A 21,555-nucleotide genomic window follows, 5' to 3' on the forward strand; every position below is an offset into this window, starting at 1 on the left:
AAGTATTTCTCCAACTTGGTCCTGTGCTCACTCTGCAGAGAGGCTTCCGTTTCCGTTATGTCTGTGAAGGCCCATCCCACGGTGGGCTCCCTGGTGCATCCAGTGAAAAGAATAAGAAGTCCTACCCTCAGGTCAAAGTAAGTTCACGATAGTTTTCTATGTGGATTTCAGAGATTTTGATTTTCTAGGTGCGTGAGTGAGGAACTGCTTTACATGAATACAATTTGCCTTTGCCCCCAAAGCTGAAATATTCCCAAAATGATTAACTTTTTAAGTAGAACTTTATCTCTTAGCAATAGAAGTGACAGATTTTAAAACTTCATTATTATTTCCATTTAGTAGAAATTACCATATTTTTGAGACTGTAAAATGTACTTCCCCCCCCCCAAAATTTGGGAGGATTGATGGGTGTTAATGCTGCTGTTGAGTTCTGTTTACACTTACATTGGTGAAATATTGTTATTTATGTTATTAAATATTTTACCACATTTTTTACTTCAAAAATTTTTTTTCCTATTTTCTTCCTCTAAAACCTAGGTGCATCTTATGGTCTGAAAAATACGGTATTTCAACATCAGCCAATACACTTTTACTATTTCTTGATCACCTTAAAGGATTTTTTAATTGTAGACTTTTTAATTCCTTAGTAAGTCTTTGGAAGAAGTGCTGAATTTCAGCTCTTTAGAGATTTAGTGGAAAATGGAAGAGATGACTTGAGTGTATGGATGATATGCATAGTGTGTAAGGTCCTGAATTCAGATCCAGTCTGTCACTGTCTGCGTGGCTCGATGGAGTCACCCAAGGCGTCCAACCCTCCATGCTCTCGTGTGTAAAGTGCAGAAGCGCTGGTGGCCTGTACTTCACAGAGTCTCCTAAAGACTAAATGAGAAAAAATACACACACACACACCCCACAGGGAGCCTGGAAGTACCATGGGGTCCCTGCTGGAGTGAAGTAGGTCCACACGCGTGGTCTCCGCACTGCACTGCTTGGGGTTTGGGGGGATGAACCCTTTCCACATCTTCAGATTCTTCTTCTGTTTGTTAGTTTAAGAAGACTGTCTTTCTCTAAGTTAATTTGAGTTTTTTGTTTTCATAAGTGGTGTCATGTTTCATAGACTGATAATAGTTTTGCAGGTAAGTCAGTCAACAATGTCAGTCTTGTTGTTCATAAAAATTTGTATTTGTTCAGTAATTCAAGGCTTTGGCAAAAGTTTATTAACTTAATTCCTAATAAGATGTGTGTAGCCCTTAGGATGTGACATACTTTTGGCTTCAGTCTTCTTGTTGGTTTATTTATGTGACTAGGTGAAAGGCTGTAGCGCAGACACTTGCTAAAATCCTGACGTAAAGAAAATTTGTCTTTGGGTGTTTTTTTTTTTTGCCAGACTTGCATTTTGTTTCCTCCCTTTCCTCACTCCCCTCTTCTAACCCAGGCAATTCTAATTTCTTACCCCTGTTCCAAAACAGAAGACAAACTACTGTGATGTTGCTCCTTACCTTTTGAGTGAAACCTATTCGTGTTACGGAATATGGGTCCCACCGATCAGATGTGCGTTTTCAGTCTCCTAGCTCTCGTGTGGACTGAAAGGGGTTTTTCTTATTCAGGGTCATTAAGCAGGGTAAATATGAGACGGTTAGCCCACAGGAGATGACAGTCTTATGGTGCCAGGCCTTTAGAATCTAGATGAGGAAAGGGGAGAAGCAATTAAATAAGGGAATTAGCATTAATTAAGCACCGAAGATTTGCCAAGTGCTTTGCATATATTACCTCTTCTAATGCTAGTGACAACCCTGGTAGGTTAAAAGTGCAGTGCCCATGAGAAAACTGAGGCTCCAGGAGAAGAATTAACTCACCTTTCTCGAAGGACTGTTGGCTCTTTATCCTGCAGCTGACTGTTGCTCACTGAACTCTCACGTGGAGTGTGTGCATTGGTAGTGCTGCAGGCAGGGCCCTAGGGGACAGGACATGGCAGGACACTGGTGAAATAAGGGACAGAGAATTATAACTGTGGAAACAACGGAGAGAGGGGCTGAGGGGGCGAAGGGTGCTCAGATATTAGGGAGTCAGATCCAGCACTTATCTTTTTAAAACATGTCCACGTGCCATATATATAAATACTGTTTGTGTTCATGTGTGTATGCTTGTGATAACGATAATTGGAAGATACATTTTATCAGCATTGACACTGATTATAATTACTGAAGAATTAACATTAAGAAAAAACTGGGAGCCCTGGCTGGTGTAGCTCAGTGGATTGAGCGTGGGCCTGCGAACCAAAGGATCACGGTTCGATTCCCAGTCAGGGCACATGCCTGGGTTGCGGCCAGTTCCCGGCAGGGGACGCACAAGAGGCAACCGTACATTGATATTTCTCTCCCTCTCTCCTTCTCTTCCCTTCTAAAGATAAATACATAAAATCTTTTTTAAAAGTTGGCCATTATTGAACTTCAACTACAGCTTTACTATTTCACCCATTCATTTTTATTCAACATTTATGTATTAAGCATTTAATCCAGGTGAAGGAAAGGAAGAACAGTTGAGAGAATCTGTCACAAACTGGCATTGTTCTCCCAGCCTATCATCGCTGACTGAGAGTTTCAATTACTCTGCTGTTCGTAACAGTTAAAGGAAGTGCTCTTATTTATCTTAGCTCTTCATCAGCAGGATGGGGAGGAGGAAGAGAAAGACACAGCCATGAGATGTTTTTTCCCAGAGCTCTTCTCCCAGTATCACTTTCATTTGTCTTTTCATAATGGCTGGCTGAGGGTGACCTTCCAGTTTACAAGATTTGAAATCCCTTTTCCCTGCAAAATTGAGGTGGAGGAAAGCCTTGCTCTCGGTGGACATCTCTTATCGGGAGGACCTTTACAATGGCACCTGTCTTCCGCAGTAGGTAACGTGGCACCGGCTCTCTGTGAGGCTGTAAGGGAAACAGTGGGATAGGCACACCTAGATCAGGGTTCCTCAAACTCTGTTGATATTTTGGGCCGGGAAACTCTGTTGTGAGGGGCTCTCCAGTGCATTGTTGGACGTTTGGCAGTATCCCTGGCTTCTAGCCACCGGAGGCCAATAACATCCTTACAGCTGTCACAGCCACCCCTGGGGAGCCAGTCATCCGCTGGAGAACCGGTGATCTAGATACAGGGTCAGACCGACCTTCGGCACTGGCATACTTGTCTGGTCTAAAGCTGTGGCGTGCAGGTTATAGGGGATTGCCTGAGCATACTATTGTGCACCTGTACTTTTCCTAGTTATTGGTAGATACTTATTTGTAAGATAATGATAATGATGACTGTGTAATTTCTCCCAGAATCTCTGAGCTAGTGTACTTGGATATTAAGGAGAAAGACAGAAAAGAAAAGAAAAAAAATCTTAAGCATTCCAGATTCTATGATAACTGCATATGTAAAGGTGCACATAGGAGTTCTGTTGGCTCTCAGCCTACGCTGTTACAGAAGAGAAAATGAAAGTGGAGATGGGTTTGGTCAGGGCGGTGAGCCTGCAGAGCGGTGGTGTGTGCGCAGTGGGCGCATCTATGGACTGGTCCTCACCCACCCTTCTGGTGCAGGGCAGCACAATGGAGAGTGCCCCCTGTACCCCCAGAATCCATTCTGCAGGAACTTCAAAGGGAGGGCTTTTACATTTATGGAAAAAAATAGTATTTCCAAGATTTATATATGCTACATATTTAGTAAAGTACATTTATTTGTTCAGGCTTAACAGTAGAATGTTATGGGCTCTGCTTGTTCCTCACCTAGAACAGCCTCTTACTCTTCTGTCTGCTCCAACCTCCTGCCCTCTTTTCCCATCATGCCGCTGTGAGAGCATACCACTTGCCCGAGAGGCCATGAGAGGCGGTGGTTCAGCGTGCACTCAGTCAGATGCAGGCAGCAGCAAAGGGTTAGGGCCAACCTGAAAGCTGTTGGGCTGGCTGTGCTTTGGGGATGCACACCTCTAACTGCTTTGCAGACCACATAAATATTTAACCTGCTTGGCTTACTGTCTTGCTGAATGTCCAAATATACTTCAAATTAAATCATTTTAAAACCAACGCTAATAGGCTAGAACCCAGTCTTTCTTTTTCTACTGAAATTTTGTCCCATATTTAAAATCCTATTTCAGATAAGCTTGGCGTAGGCTAGGTTTAGATGCGTTCTTACTATGTCCAGATTATTTCTGGAATTCAGGCTACTGGACCATCTGGTGCCTGCATGTCTCCTTCACGTCAGAGAACCCCAGTTAGCTTTCTAGCATCTTGTTGTTTAAGTCTTCACGTTCTCTTTTAAAATTTTTTCAATATAAAAGATTTTAAGCCTATAGAACATTTTAAAAACTGATAAACACAAGAGATCATCATCTCAGTTTAATAATACTGACATTTTACCACATTTGCTTCTGAGCTCTCTCCCTCTTCCTAAAATAAAACATAGTTCCAGCTAAAGCCCCACCCGCTTATCACTTTTTCCTTTTCTGTATGTAAACCACTCTTGAAAGCTTTCATTCTCTGAAGGGTTTTTGCTGGCCATATCTTTTTTCCAGGGCAAATAAGAGTTAAAACTGGTATCCACTGGAGATCACGCGCACTTTTGGCCCTACCGATTCCTCTTCATCATCCAGATAAAATTTGTTCGTTCACAATGTGGGTTTATTTTGACTCTTAAAGAAACATAATAATAGAGAAAAATCTAAGTAAAGGGAAGATGTAGTCTAACGGCTATGCCTTGCTTAAAGAAAAAGGAGGAGGAGGAGGAAAAGCTTCCTGTTGTCAAACATTGAATCGTCTGTTATGCTGTCCCATTAGGTTTCCCTTCAAGTTTCCTCAGTTCTAGTTCCGTTGGGGAGCTCCTACTGGCAGGGGCTGGCAGCGGAGCACCAGCGCTTCCCTCCAGGCCACGCTTGTCCCTGCCTGTTTCTGACTCAGCGAGGAGTGCCAGGGAAGGCTCGTTTCCCTCTTTTTCCCGAAAGTTATGCATGAGACTTTTATTACTCAAACTGCCTTCCTCCTCACAGAGGTGGAGAGGTGCCAAAAGGATCAGCCCCACGGGGCTTCAGAAACCCTCCCTGGTTCGCTTCCGGAGTGGCCAGAAAACACCCACTCTCCGCCGATGTGCTGTCCTCTGGTGTGGCTCACGTCATGCCAAGCAAGTCCGCCTCAGCGACCTTGATTCCAAATTCAAACAGCGTGCCTGTGGTATTCTTATTTTCTCTTTACTTATAAATATCCAGTGCACTGGACTACTACTTGAAACACAGCCAGTGTAAGTGTAACTATTTTTAATCAAATGTTTGCTGAAAGCTGGTTCTCCCATGTGTTTCTTTCCTGGGTGTTAAATTGAACAGAAGGCACGTGGTGAAATGTTTAGGTTAACAGCAGCTTTTTTGGCCCCCCCCCCCCCCCACCGATTATTTTTTTAAAATCAATTCTTGGTGCCTCTCACTTAAAAATCTCAATTAAATGTTAAGTTTCTGCTAAGGTCAAATGAAGACGGGCTGATACGCTGTGGCATTTAAGGCCGGCACGTACCCTTGCATAGCCTCCCTTTCCTTTATGTAGACTTGTCTGATTTGGGAGGCTTGCCATTTTAAGAATCCAGTTGTGATATCAATTTTAAATAATTTAACCTGACTCAGTTACCAGAGCAACAGGGAAGATCAATAGGAAAGCATATAGAACCTTGTACATAGCATTTATTAAAATTTCCATCAACATTCCTAAGGTGTTCACTATTTCAATATGTTAGTAAGGAAAAATCACCATACCCCCGTGTACAGAGCCCTGTTGAAGAGAAGAAGGGTTTGTGACCTGGATCCCTTTGGTGGTTTCAGAGAGCTTTTGGACTTCTGAATTTGTGTGCATATGTACACTTCTGGGGAGACAAGTATACCTTTTTGTAAGATTTTCAAAGGGGAGGATTCAAACATGCTTTAAAACCAGTGTTGCAGAGCACATGACACTTTAGCCTTGTGATGGTGGCTAATTGAAAAACTGGTGTACGTATAATGTCTTTTAATTTTTAAATTTTTTGTACTTTCTGATTTTATATTTATACTTTTGCATTTTTACCCATATTTGGCAAGTCGAAATACTGCGGGTCGCTCACACAAAGCCTCCCCTCGCTTCAGCTGTAGGGCAGAGAGGAGGGGAGACTCAGTATCAACAGCCAATAGAGGTGAATGGGTTTCACTGCTTTTTCTGTCTTGCTCTCCATTACGAACCAGAGGAAGCGACTCATCAGAGGAAACCTCTAGCACAGCTCTTAGCTGTGAAAACTTAACCCCCTAGAAATGATTAGAACCACAGGCTGCTTGAAGTTACATAGTGTCTGGATTCAACTTATGTTTTTGTCAGTTTGGGCTTGGTGACCTTTCTCTGTTGGCCATTCCCATTATTTCCCCCTGTACTGTCTCGTAAATGCATGATTGTTCCTGGGGCCGTTGTTCATCCTGAAGCAAGTTTCTGACGGCCACTTCTAACCCCAGTGGTCCCAGTGAGGACTGTACAGCATCTCTTCATTCCATTCAGGAACTCATGTCTCATTTACTCACATACTGATTATTCTTTTTGACAAGGTAAGAATACACCAAAGTACTACAGCTCCAAGTGTGCAATGCCTCTCCTTCACAGACAAACTTTTTCAACCTGTCAGCAGGTCTAGACGTGAGACTGTAAACTGCCCTGCAGCCCGGGTCTCCTCTCCTCACTGTCCGGGTAGATTCCAGACCAGAATCCTCTGGCCGACGTTTACCTCTCTGAGGTCTCACGAGAGTGGACTGGAACATGCACACTTTCACACAGTGCCCCTGACCTTCAGGTCCCCACCTACCCAACAGAATGACTGCAAGAAGAGCTTGCTGAGCTTACTTACATCCCATTCGACCATGACAACAATCCATAGCAGTCGGTCCTATGACTGCTAGGAGCAGTCTCCTAGGAGACTGCTCTCCTCTCCTAGGAGCCTTCAGGAGACTGAAAGCCTAGAGAAGTCATGAAGCTTACTCTGGGTCTCATGGCCTTTCAGAGACGGAGGCCGAGACTTCAGTTCAAGCAGTATGATTTAAGATTCTACACTTTTAATTATCGTCATATTAAGGGTCTGTCTCTACTTGTGGGGGTCCTTCAAATCTGTGGTCCTTAATCGTGGGTGGGCATCAGAATCCTCAAGAATATCCTAACTACACAGATGCCTGGGACCCACTCCACACATGCTGTATCACAAAGGGTCATCCAGCCAATCTAGGATTATGTGATGATTTCTAAGGACTCATGTCATGTACGGACAAGATATAACAACAGGTAAATGATGAGATACATCATGGTATAACCAGGGAGTAGAATATTCTGCCGCTGTTTTAACAAATAATTATGAAGGCTCCGTACAATATGGAAAACTGCTTATGACCTAATGCTACGAAAAAAAAGCGAGATTTCAAACAGAAATTGTAATTGCTGAAAGGATTTAAGTCAGTGAAAGAGCTGAAATCAAGATTAGAGACAGTGGAAGAAAGAATTATCAAAATGAAAAATAAGTAATTTAGTGGCACATGGCACAGAGAAAGAGAGAAAACCTGAAAGAAAGGATGAGACACACGACACAAAAGAATGAGTAACAGGTGTCCAACCGAAGTGCTAGAAGGAGGTAATAAAGATGCAGATTTCTGGCCCTACGCTTGTAGGTTCTAGGTCTGGGGTGAGGTTCAGGTGGCTTGAGGACCACACTTCTGGGTTGTAAAACATTAGCTCTGAAGTCAGTGCAGGGCTGGGCCTGATGTTGATTCCTAGTTTCACCACTTACTAGCAATGTTGTTCAACCTGGCTAAGCCTCAATTTCTGCATATGTAAAGTTGAGATAAATACTATCCACTTTATGGACTATAAGTATAAATTGAGTTGTTCAATGCATGGTTCCTAGTAAGCATTTAAAAATGATGGTTGCTTCTATGTTTATATACCCACATACATTATTTTGAGTATGGAATGGCAACTTTACTGATTGATTTATGGGAACATGGATCTACACAGAAGCTTCACCAGGCCATCATTCTCAACACAATCTCACTAATTAGTTTTGCTCCACTCTATTTATACCATGCCCTTTTTTTCTCTCTGGGGTTATCAATTGAATACAGACACTAGGCCTAAAGCTTACTTTTAGATGTAACATGTGATTTCTTAAGAAAACCTTATATGTAGCAGGAGGCCAGAAAGGACTTTAGTAAGTTCTCGTTAGGCCCCTTCACTGATTTCTCTCAGGCAGTATGCACACACACATTTGCACGAGCATTGTATTAGTTTCCAAAGGCTGCCATAGCAACTTTCCACAAACTGGGCAGTTGAACACAACATACATTTACGCTCTCAAAGTCCTGGAGGTTAGAAGGCCAAAATCAAGTTGTCAGCAGGGCTGTGCTCCTCTGACAGCTCCAGGGAAGACTCCTTCCTTGCCTGTTTTTCATTTCGGGTGGTGCTGTGAGTCCCAGACGTTGGTTGGCTTGTAGCTGCATTACTCCAACTTCTGCCTGTCTTCCCATGGCTGACTTCCCTGTCTTTCTTTGTCTGAATTTCTCTCTCCTTTCTCCTATAAAGACCCCAGTTATTGCATTGAATGCCTGCCATAATCCAGTTGACCTTATCTTAATTATATCTGCAAAGACCTCATTTCCAACTCAGGTCCCGTTCTGAGGTTCTGAGTAGACAGGAATTTGGGGGGGACACTAGTCAACCCATCACATGTATATTATAGCATTCAGCTTAAAAACTAGTGGCCCTGAAAGTATGAGATAATGACTGTTTTAGCCCCATGGTGCACTGGGAAAGACACATTTATCCATGGTGTTCCCTTGTATGTCATTATTACAGAGAGGGAGAGAGCAGTAGAAAAACCTTTCAAGTTGGAGAAGTTTGCCAGTACTCTGAATAAGTACTCCACTGGGTTCACAGCTGACACGACACCCTTTGGCTTCTCTCTGTCTCTCAGCCCTGCCTTGTGTTGTGCAGGCTCCTGTCCTCAGCTCCAGGTGGCCCCTGGAGCTCCAGGCTCAGCCTGTTAGGGACCAGGTCCCGCAGCAGAGGGCCCGCTTTCCTTTAAGCTAAAACAAAGGTTTCAGAGGTTCCGGGTGGGAGGCTTCTAGGCCCTCCCTGGTTTGCATTGTTTCCTGGCCCCTGGAGGTGTCACTGAGGACAGAGAATGTGGGACAGAGTGATTGTGTCAACACCCATTTCCAGACCACACCCCTGATCTGACAGTGGGATTAGCTGCACCACAAACCTGTGGAGTGAAAGGGGGAGGGGTACACCAACAAAACACATGCCCACTGGTAACATTCAGTAACTCAAGATAACAAACATCAGTCAATTTATCTGCCACTGAACAGACTAAGACTTAGAAAGCCCCTTCATTACTGAAATTGTGCGACCCTGTGTACTCCCTCTTTAGATCAGACTAGAGAGTGTCTAGCTTGTGTGACATTCCCATTGTTTTATTTTTTAAAAATAAGAACTAGTTCTTTCTTTAATTAAAAGTATCAGGTCCATTAAATAAACATTCAAGTCATACAAAGACGTCTATAGTGAGAATTAAGTTTCCTTTCTATTCAAGATCCCTCTTCACCCCAGAAAGAGGCACTGTTATGAATTTCTGAAGTAGGCTTCCAAAAATACTTCATACATATACAAGCTTACATGTGTTTGTTTATATGGACAAGCACATGTGAATTTATACATCCAAATACATATAAAACAAACTATAAGCATATGCAGTTATGTATATACATTGTGTTAATCTATAGAATACTCTGTTTCTTACTTTTTTTACATAATGAGTTTTATAGGATGTTCCTCAATGGCATTTAGACAACCAGGGAAGTGCTAAAGCAGAATGATTGATAATGGACTCAGGAGCCCATTGGCCTGGGTTCAAATCCAGCTCTGCCCCTTATTAGCTGTGTAACCTTGGACAAGTTGCTTAACCTCTCATTGCCTCTTTAAAAGGGGGATAGAAATAGTACCTACTTCGTAGGGTTGTTGGGAAGATTAAAATGAATTAGTGTTTGTAAAGAGCAGTGGTAAATGCCCTGTGTCAGGTTTAGATATCTACCTTGGTCTTTATAAGGAGTGCATGGCGTTTCGTTGCTTGTATGCAGCTTCTCATTACTTCTCTGATACATACCATTCCCTACAGCCTCTGAACCCATCCACTTTCCTTTGCCTCTATCAAAGACAGGCTCAGTCCTACCTTGATAATCCTACTTGATCCCAATTTCTCACTTTCACTGAGGTCTTCATATTTTTAAAAGGGATTTTGCCACCAAGTTGCCCTTTTTTAAAAGATTTTTATTTATTTATTAATAGCCATGAATTTTCACTTTATGTTTTCATTTCTTCTGAACTCCTTAATAGGTTCATGATATTCTTGTGTATCTATATATTACTGTTCCTCATAATATCTCACAGCTACTCACTTAACATTCTTGTCTCCTCATCTGTAGACTTTATTTCTTGAGGGGAGGCACCGTGTCTTATTTTTCATGATACGTTATTCTGCTGGTAGATGTACAACAGATATTTGCTGAATTAAACCGAATTCTTTTTCATTCTTTGGGTGCTCAACTGTTGCTCATGAATTAAAAATAGAAATTTAAACTTAAATAGAAAGTTACCTTGTTTAACTAGTTTAAAAGTGCCATCACTAAAAAGTGATAAAGAACAGGTAAACACAACTGTTCTTCATCAAGAACAGTTTCTCTTTTGACACTCCCTCCCTCTTAGGGCTTTGGGTAGCATGTACACTATGCTGATCACTTCAAACTCTTTTTCTCCAGCCTCAACTTATACTCTGAAATCAAAGTTGCAGCCTTAGCTGCTTCATCGACTTTATCATTTGAATGTCTGATAGACTTAACATGGCCAAAATAAATTCCAGATCTTCTCCAGCAGTTTGCCCCTCCCAACATCTTTCCCTCCTCGGAAAATGGCAGCTCCATCCTTCTAGTTGCTCAGTCTGAAAACCTGGGAGTCACCCTGAACTCTGCTCTTGCTGTTGAGCCTTATAGTCAATCCTTGTGGTAGTCCTGTTGGTTGTGCCTTCAAAACAATCAGAATCTAATCGAATGGCACCACCTTTACTGCTGCCACCCTAGTACAGGCCACCATCTTCAGCATCTTTTGCCCAGTGGTTTTACGATCCAGGGATGGCTCTTTCCTGAATCAATTTTATTAGTAATTGATGATTATAAATTTGTATATTTCTGTTTCTGTCACTCCTTGCACTTTTTGTTTGTTGGAATTCTTAAGTTAAAAAGGAAGCTTTCTCTTCTTCACATTCCTTTAAAAGCCTTTTAGTAACCATATGTACTTATGCATTATTTTGTTATTCTCTATAGTACAAGCCATTCTGTTGTTATTTATTTTAATGCTTAAATGGACCCAGCCTTGGCCAGTAGGAGTCTAATGTGCTAGCTTCTGTTTTCTTTCGGCATGTCCCTGCTCGATGTTGAATACTTCCTTATTTCGGAAATAGTCCAGCCTCACCCCATGCTTTCCCGGCCCCCAGTCCTGGAATCCTCCTCTCTCCAAGAAGCCCTGGTTCCTTCTATCAGAGAAATTTCTTCTTGAATTCATACCTTTAACTCTAGTCCAACACCACAGGCTTCTTCCTCTCCTCCCCCCATTCTATATTTGGATAATATTTCCCCAGTAATGAAAACCCTGGCTGCCATTGATCTCAGTATACTTTCTCATTTTGCTCAGCCTTATGGGACACACAGAATAGCTTCAGAATTGCTATACCCATATCAGTCCTAGCTACAAACTTACTGAATACATTTCAAACATTTTTTACAGTTCTTTGGATCTTCAGATATATTCAAGAAAGGGTATTCTATTGAGTGATGTGTTCAAAAGTTTCTTGCATTAAATATTTTTCCTTCTGTGTAGTTATAAGTGCCACTGGGGTATACAGTCAGTCAGGTTTTTGTTCACATTCTGCTTTAGGGATTTCCCAAACTTACTGATTTGATTTTTTTGAATATTATTTATCAATCTTACCATCTTTCATTTACATGAAATTAACTCAACCCTTTAGAAGTCATTATTAAGTCAAGTTTTATTAGTTTTTACAATAGAAATATAGATACAACATGGAGTGGTCAGAACCTTGATTTAAATTTTGTTCTGGGTTGTTAGTTTAGAAACCTGGATCCATCCAAAACTAGAGCACTCCTTTTGTAGATGTCGAGCCTTCTTGGCATAACTTCCTTCCTCACATTCTTGCAGCACATATTGATCTGGTGTACACCACACGCCAGGCACAGTGCTGGGCTCTGTGGTCCCACACCTGAACAGGATCATCTCTGCCCCCAGGGGTACATGCAGCAGCCCAGGAACAGATGTAGAAGGATGATAATACAGTTGTTACCAAAGATATGCTGGTGGAATGCCTCATCAGAGGATGCTCTGCATAGTGTGTCTCTGTGTGTGTGTGTGTGTGCGCACACGTGGGGGGAGTGTGTGTGTGTGTTGGGAAAGGCTGGGGGGAAGGGCACTCTTACTTGAGATCACCTCCTGGCTACATAATCCCAACCTCCTCTATTTTTGGCAAAATACTCATGGCATTTGATAGCTGTATTCAGTCCAAACAAGAGACTGAAGAGCTGGGTATCTGTCTCAGGCACCTTAGTAAGAACAAATCACACCAGAGGTGCCTCGCTGTTGAGTTTGACTGGATTTCTGGGGTGGTGAAATAGTGAAATGCTGGAGATCTGTGGGTTTGTACCTCTGGAGTTAACAGTATTTCTCAGGCTGTTGATGTCAACTGATGGATATTTCCAGCCCCAGGGATTTTTCTCTCGCCACTTCAGTATATTTTATCAGTGCCTTCAATGGAAGCCTCATCAAATTTGCAGTGACATGAAGTAGGTAACAAATAATTTGAGTTCAAGTTAATTTTGAAAAGCTGGGGCAAAGTCTAAATTCTTAAGCAGTGATATTTAAAAGAGATGAATGCATCCAAAAACACATTACCACAAGTACAGGGTGGGAGAGATGAGCATTCCAAGTGATCTAGAAGTCTTAGGTAGTGATAAACCCAACATGAGCCAACAACGTGATGTGACTGCCAAAGAAGTAATTGTGCATTAGGCTACACTAGTATCGGCCTGGTATATAAGCATGGTAAGACTAAGGAGGAGGTGGTTTCACTCCCATTCTGTGTTGAAAGGCCCATCAGGAATACTGTGTACACTGCTGGGCACCACATTTGTAGAGAGAAGCCAGCTTGTGTGTATTCAGAGCAAAATGGTGACAGAACTCAAACCTCCAACAGAAAAGGGAGTAAGCCTGAGAATGTATGTAGCCTAAAGAATTTGGTTGTCTTCAAATATTTGAATGGCTGTCCTGGGAAAGAAAGAAGGATGAGATGCATTCTATCTTTCACAAAATGCTGAAATAAGGAGCAACAAGTGGAAGCACCCATAGAAAAACGTTTCAGTTGTCAGCTGCCTGAGGGTTGAATGTATAACCTCAGGATGAAGTTCATTGTCACAGGACTGGTTCAAAAATAAACTGGAAGACTACAGGGCAGGGAAGCTAACTTATGTTAAGATTCTTCATGATCAGTAAATCCTTTTTGTTCATGCTTTTGAAAAGATTTTCTACTGAACAAGAATAAGTTAAATTTTTCTGGCAAGTCCCTAAAAATAATAGAAATTAACAGCTTGCAGAACATTTCACCCAAACACCAAAGTTTATGACTTGTTTCTCATACTTTGTGTTTTACTGTACTTACACATGCTGAACAACATAAAGTTATCCCATTGAAGTTTTGGGGGCAGCTTTAAAGTACTACCATTTTCCCAAATTACTGGCTGATGTTATCCTAGAGCTTGTTAGAAATTTTGGTGTTTCCCCCTTCCCCCTTTAGCTTACGTCATAGTATGTAGATGATGCAATGTGTTGGTTAACCTCAGTCTGACACTTAGATTGGTTTTCTCTTTTGCCCTATCAGTGTCTGGGATGTAAATTAACCAACAAATGGCAACAAGAAGTCAGACAAAGAAAATTTCCCAGTTCTACTCACTTGTAATTCTCCTCATTTAGTAGGGGTTTTCCACAGGAAATCACAGAATAGTTGAAATTCTTTATCTTATGTACTTTCCTTCTGAAGAAAGGAACAGTTAATTGTTTTCTTCCCAAAGTGGTGCAGATTCTTGTACAAGCAGCTGTATTTACTATGCTACAAATTAAATGCTACTAAAAATGATGTCTCTAAATACTTTCAATCATTGAGAGCCAATTTTTTAAAATTATGTCTCTAACCAGTGGATTTCAGTGAAAGTGATAGAATAGTTTTTCAAAGCAAGAAAAATATATAATGAGAATGATTGTGTGCTATTAAGAAGAAATCAGTGAGTAGATTTATTTTTTTGAAGTCTTAAACATTTTTATTAAACTTTAGTGAGATAACATTTTTAATAACATTATGTAGATTTCAGGTGTATAAATTCACAATACATCTGTATACTCTACTGTGTGTTCACCACCCAGCATCTTGTCTCCTTCCATCACCATGTATTTGACCCCCTTTACCCTCTTCATCCTCCCCCTGCCCTTCCCATCTGATAACCACTGTTCTGTAGACTGTATCTATGAGTTTGTGTGTGTTTGTATGTTTGTTTTGTTTGTTCATTTGTTGCTTATTTTATGTCTCAAATAGGAGTGAAATTATGCAGTTTTTATCCTTTTCCATCTGACTTATTTCACTTAGCATAATGCTCTCAAGATCCATCCATATTGTTGCAAATGGAAATATTTTATCTTTTTAATGGCTAGATAATATTCCATTGCATATATGCACCACTTCTTTTTTATCCAGTCATCCATCGAAGGACACTTTGGTTGTTTCTATTTCTTGGCTCTTTTGAATAATGCTGCATTGAACATAGGGGTACATATATCTTTGTGAATAAGTGTTTTCAAATTTTTCATGTAGATACCCAGAAAAGGGATTCCTGTTTCATATGGTAGCTCTGTTCTTAATTTAAAAACAAATACAAAACTCCATACTGGTTTTCATAGTGGCTGCGCCAATTTACATTCCCACCAATGGTGGGCAAGGGTTTACTCCACATCCTCTCCATCATTTGTTATTTTTGTGCCTAATTGATAATAGTCTTTCTAACAGGGGTGAGGTGGTATTTCATTGTGGTTTTGATCTGCATTTCCCCTTTAGCTAATAAAATGAGCATCTTTTTTATACATCTCTGGCCATCTGTATGTTTTCCTTGGAAAAATATCTATTTGGGTCCTCTGCACATTTTTTTCCAATCAGATTGTTTGTTTTTGTTGTTCTTGAGTTGTATGAGTTCTTTACATATTTTAGATATTAGTCCCATATCAGAGGAACCATTTGAAAATATTTTCCCCCATTCAAGTTGGTTGTCTTTTTGTTTGTTGATGGTTTCTTCTACTGTGCAGAAGATGCTTAGTTTAATGTAGTCCCATTCATCCATTCATTTATTTTTGCTTTTACTTCCCTCTCCTTTGGGATCAAGTTCACCAAAATCCCTCTGAGACCAAGATTCATAAGTTAGTAGTTATGTTTTCTTCTATGTATTTTATTTTTTCAGGTCTTATGTTCAAGTCTTTAATCCATTTTGAGATAATTTTTGTATATAATGTTAGATAGCATTCTATTTTCATTCTTTTGCATGTAGCTTTCCAGTTTTCCAAAGATTTATTGAAGAGACTTTCCTGTCTTCATGTATACAAAAACATACAAAAAACATTGTATGTTTTTGGCTCCTTCATTGAAAATTAGTTGCCTATATATGGGGATTTATTTCTGGGCTCTCAATTCTGTTCCATTGGTCTGTCTGGTTTTCTGCCAATACTATACTGTTTTGATTTTTGTAGTTTTGCAATATAGTTTGAAGCCAGGAAGTGTGAAACATCCAGCTTTGTTCTTTTTCTCAGGATTGATTTGACTATTTGGGGTCTTTATGGTTCCATACAAATTTGAGGATTTTTTGTTCTCTTTCTGTAGAAGATACCATTGGGATTTTGGTGGAGATTGTATTAAATCCGAGGATTGCTTTAGGTAATACGGACTTTTTAACAATTTTAATTCTTCCAGTCCATGAACATGGAATATCTTTCCAAGACATCAGTAATTTTAATCTCAATTTAAGTATCACAGAGGCAGAAGATATCCTTAACTATCTCAAATTAAGTTTGGGTCAAAACAATATGTTGAGAGATTTTAAGACTATTTTATAAGAATGTAAAAAAGGCCCAGGTCTGTGAAGCAAACGGTCGCAATTGGATTCCCAGTCAGGGCACATGACTGGGCTTTGGGCCAGGTCCCCAGTGGGGACCATGTGAGAGGCAACCACACACTGATGTTTCTCTCCCTCTCTTTCTCCTTCCCTTCCCCTCTCTCTAAAACAATTTTTAAAAAGAAATAAAATATTTAAAAATGTAAAAAAGCATCTTAATTTAAATTGTTTTAAAGAACACATATGGTAAGTCAGAAACCTAATATTTTTATTCTGGACAGACTTCAATCATACCTATACCTCGCCTGATCCTTCTAATTATTTTTATGTAGTTTGTAAGGATTTTTTTAAACTTTGTAAATTAAAATGTCTCATTCTGTCTTTGTTTTTCTTGTCTTACCCTCCCCCCACCACACATTTGGATACTCAATATCATTCATAATAACAAAAGTTGACATCTTTTTCCCTGGCTGGTATGCCTCAGATGGTTGGAGCATCCTCCCATAGCCGAAAGGTTACAGCTCATTTTTGGTCAGGGCATGTACCTAGGTTGTGGGTTCAATTCCAAGTCCGGGTGCCTATGATCTCCGGTTTGGGTGTGTATGATCTTCAGTCGCAGTGCATGCGGGAGGCAACCAATCAATGCTTCTTTCTCACACTGATGTTTCTTTCTCTCCACTTCTCTTCCGTTTCCCTCTCTCTGAAAGCAATGAGAAAATGTCCTCGAATGAGGATTTTTAAAAAATTAAAAATTAAAAAGAAGTTGAAATATTTGCCTAACATAAAGGTTTTTCTTTGTCTCTAAATTTTGATTTTCCATGCTATCAGAGGCCCTATTACAACAGGTAATTTGAGTGTTGATTGTATGTTTTCTCAGTATATAAATGTGATGAAATGTAAAGTGTTAACAGTTTAAAAACTGAGTTTACCTATTAGGTTCCTTCCAACTCAGGAATTCTGTGATTTTAAACTTTTGTTTTCAGATTTAATATGTGGTCTTTGGGTGTTGTCCTGTGTGTCCTATCCTGGTGACTAGGACAGAATTTTAGAGCTGGAAGGCACATTAGACACCGTCTAGTGATTTTGCAAATGAGGGGTTGAAAGGCCCAAACAGGTTAGGTGACTAACACAGGATCATAGCAATAACTGGCGACTGTGACTAGAACTCTCATGACTTACTGGAGCACTAAAAATTAACCAACCCAAATGTTCTTAACTGAAAATTTGCAGATTTCAGGAGAATATTTTTTGACAGATTTAAGAATTTAGAGGCACTTATATTCAGCACAACTAATTCAGACTCTATAAATTGTGCTGTTTTCTCCAAACCTGGAATGGGACTAAGTGAAAATAAATTACAACTCTGGATTGGTAAAGCTTCCTAATTTCACACTCGTGGGATATTTTCAGTGACTTAGAAGTGTCAACTGACACTTGAAGTTAGGACAGTTTTCCAGTGGGAGTTTGAGCTCTGTCTCTGGGGTGCTGCCTGGCCGAGTCCAGCTGGGATGATGAATGAGGTCCACTGTCCAGATTACACAGCATCTGCAGCCATGGCAGCTCCTTTCCTCCTCCCAGTCTCGTTTCTGTTTTACCTGAAACTAGCCTTAAAATTTTTGTAATTGAATTCATTGGGGTGATATTAGTTAATAAAATTATATAGAATTTAGGTGTACAATTCTATGATACATCATTTGTATATTGTATTGTTTTTACCCCCCCCATGTCAAGTCTCCTTCCATCACCATTTAACCCCTCTTTACCCTCTTCTACCTCCCCCACCTACTGTCCCTCTGGTGATCAGCATACTTCACATAATTCCTTTACTTTTTTCACCCAGTCCCTCAAGCCTTCTCCCCTCTGACATCTGTCAATCTATTCTCTGTCTCTATGAGCCTGTTTCTATTATGTTTGTAAGTTTGTTTTGTTCATTAGATGCCACATGTAAGAGAAATCATGTGGTATTTGTCTTTCTCTGACTGGTTTATTTCACTTAGAGTAATACTTTGCAGGTCCATCCATGCTGTCCCAAAAGGTAAGATTTCCTCTTATTTATGACTGAGTAGTATCCCGTTGTGTAAATATACCACAGCTTTTTTATCCACTCATCTAGTGGTGGGCACTCGGGCTGTTTCCAAATCTTAGCTATTGTAAATAATGCTGCAGTGAATATAGGGATTCATATATTCTTTCAAATTAGTGTTTCTGGTTTCTTCGGGTAAATCCCAGAGGTAGAATTGCTAGGTCATAAGACAGCTCCATGTTTAAATTTTTGAGGTAACTCCATACTGCTTTCCACAGCAGCTGCACCAGTCTGCATTCCCACCAACAGTGTATGAGGGTTCTTTTGTCTCCACAACCTCTCCAACATTTGTTGTTTCTTGATTTATTGATGATGGCCATTCTGACAGGTGTGAAATGATACCTCATTGTGGTTTTAATTTGCATTTTGCTGACGATTAATGACGTTGAGCATCTTTTCAAATGCCTGTTGGCCATCTTTATGTCTTCATAGGAGAAGTGTCTAGCTGAGTCCTTTCCCCATTTTCTCATTGGATTTTTTGTTTTCTTGGTGTTGAGTTTTATAAGTTCTTTATAAATTTTGGATACTAATTCCTTATCAGACATATTGGCAAATACCGTATATTTTCCCAGTCAGTGGGCTGACCTTTCAGTTTGTTGATGATTTCCTTCGCTGTGCAAAATATTTTTAGTTTGATGTACTCCCATTTGTTTATTTTTCCCCTTGCCTGAGGCGATATATCAGAAAAAATATTGCTATGAGGAATGTCCGAGATGTTACTACCTGTGTTTTTTATGACTTTTATGGTTTTGAGTCTTAACATTTAAGTCTTTAATCTATTTTTTGAGTTTATTCTTGTGAATAGTGTGAGAAAGTGGTCTAGTTTTTTTTCACATATCTGTCTAATTTTCCCAGTTTCATTTATTGAATAGTCAATCTTTACACCATTACAAGGCAGGACCCAAAATTAATCCAGGAATTATCTTCTGGGGGATGAGATCCTTGTAGTGCAGGCTTCCCCAGCTAGGTATGTTCTAGGAACCCATCTGTATCAGTGTACCAGGTGGCATTGTAGAGCGAGGCTGCATTTCACTTCAGTGAATTGTTCTGAAGACGTTTCAACACATTTGCCAAGTTCATGATGGGTGATTACAAGCGCACCTGCCCACACCTTGCTGAGTGTTCAGCAGTTTTTGACCCAAAACATCATTCTCCCATGCCCCACCCTCCCTATTCACCTGATCTTAACCTGAGCAATGGTTTTTTTGTTTTCCTGGATGGAAAAAGCCCTCAAAGGGAAACATTTTGCCCATGGTAAAGAGGTGAAACAAAAAAAATGGCAGAAGTACTAAAAGGCATCAAAATCGATGAGCTCAAAAACTGTTTTGAGCAGTGGGAAAGACATCTCAACAGGTGTAGTTCATCAAATGGAGAGTGCTTTGAAGGAGACTGAAGTTTAAACGTTTAAAAATGAATAGACATTTTTATAAGTAAATTAGGTTTTTGTGTCCCTCCCTCATATGTTCATGCCTCCATTATCAAATATTAATTGACCATAAAGGCCTAAGGTTATCTGTGGGCTCTCTATTCTGTTCCATTGATCTATGTCTGTCTTTATCCAGAACCGTGCTATTTTGATTACTGCGACCTTGTAGTATAGTTTAATATCAGGTAGCATGATTCCTCCAATTTTTTTCTTCATTTTCAATATTGCTATGGCCAGTCAGGGTCTTTAGTGGTTCCATATACATTTTTGGAATATTTGCTCTAGTTTTGCAAAATACACTATTGGTATCTTGATAGGAATTGCATTGAATCTGTAGATTGCTTTGGGTAGTATGAACATTTTAATGATGTTAATTCTTCCTATTCATGAACATGATATATGCTTCCACTTGTTTGTCGTCTTCAGTTTTTTCAATGTTCTATAGTATTTCAAGTACAAGCCTTCTACATCCTTGATTAAATTTGTTCCCAGGAATTTTTTTTCATGCAATTACAAATGGGATTAGATTCTTTCTTTGTTTCCCTTTCAGCTAGTTTATTATTGGTGTATAAAAATGCTACTGCTGGCCTGGCTGGTGTAGCTCAGTGAGTTGAGTGTGGGCCTGTGAACCACACGATCACGGTTCGATTCCCAGTCAGGCCACATGCCTGGGTTGCAGGCCAGTTCCCAGCAGGGAACTCACAAGAAGCAACCATACATTGATATTTCTCTCCTTCTCTCCTTTCCTTCCTCTCTAAAGACAAATAAATAAAATCTTTAAAAAAATCAGCTTCTTAAAAAAATGCTACTGCTTTCTGGATATTTATTTTGTATCCTGCTACTTTATTGAATTCAGTTTTCAATATAGGTCTGTCCAGAAAAAGTCCGACCATTGTTAATATAACAATAATGGTTTGTACAACATCATTGCAACCTGGCAATTAAGAGTGGACTGGAAGGTGCATGCATGAACAATGACAACTTCACTGTACTAGTCAGTGAAGGCAGTAGAAGCTGCTTCATGAGCATGTGTACTGTCTATCCATAGTGTTCAAAATGACTGAGTAGAGCAACGAATCTGCATCAAATTTTGGTTAAGCTTACACATTCCTCCATGGAAACTATTCAGATGACTCAGAACTCCACAGCTATGGGCAACTGGTGACTGGCAGCTTCATCACAACAATGCGCCCACTCATGCATCATGTCTCATGCAGAGTTTTTTAGCAAAACATCAAATCACCCAGGTGACTCAGGCCCGCTACAGCCTAGATTTAGCACCTCGTGACTTCTGGCTTTTCCCAAATTAAAGTCGCCTTTGAAAGGGAATAGATCTCAGACCCTCGATGAGATTCAGGAAATACAAAGGGGCAGCTGATGGTGATTGGGAGAATCTTCTGAGGTCCCAAGGTGCCTACTTTGAAGGGGAGTGAGGCATAATTGTCCTGTGTACAATGTTTCTGATATCTTGTATCTTTTAAAATAATTGTCTCTATTTTTCATATTACATGGCTGGATACCTTCTGGACATGTCTCATACAGTATCATGTCACTTACAAATAATGAAACCTTGTTCATTTATTTTTCATTTGAATGCCTTTTATTTATTTTTTCTTCCTGTTTTGATTACTGTGGCTAGGGCTTTCAGTACTATGTTGGATAGTTGTGATAGTGGACATCCCTGCCTTGTTCCCAGTTGTAATGGAAACACTTTTAGTTGTTTCCCTTTGAATATGATGTTGACTGTGGGTTTGTCATCTGTGGCCTTTATTAT

General features: G+C 40.1%; 1 protein-coding gene across 4 annotated transcripts in view; it reads left to right on the top strand.

Moving 5' to 3' along the window:
• The window catches only part of NFKB1 (nuclear factor kappa B subunit 1), a 128,428-nt gene that overhangs the window by 42,251 nt on the left and 64,622 nt on the right, over positions 1–21,555 (top strand). For all 4 annotated transcript variants that reach the window (XM_037036236.1, XM_037036233.1, XM_037036235.1 and 1 more), the window contains one exon: positions 39–137. In XM_037036236.1, coding sequence (XP_036892131.1) covers positions 39–137 — 99 coding nt within the window. The remainder of the gene's footprint in view (positions 1–38; positions 138–21,555) is intronic.

Source organism: Sturnira hondurensis, unplaced genomic scaffold (genome assembly GCF_014824575.4).
Source record: "Sturnira hondurensis isolate 20B ecotype Veracruz unplaced genomic scaffold, ASM1482457v3 Scaffold0022707, whole genome shotgun sequence".
NCBI classification, from domain to species: Eukaryota; Metazoa; Chordata; class Mammalia; order Chiroptera; family Phyllostomidae; genus Sturnira; species Sturnira hondurensis.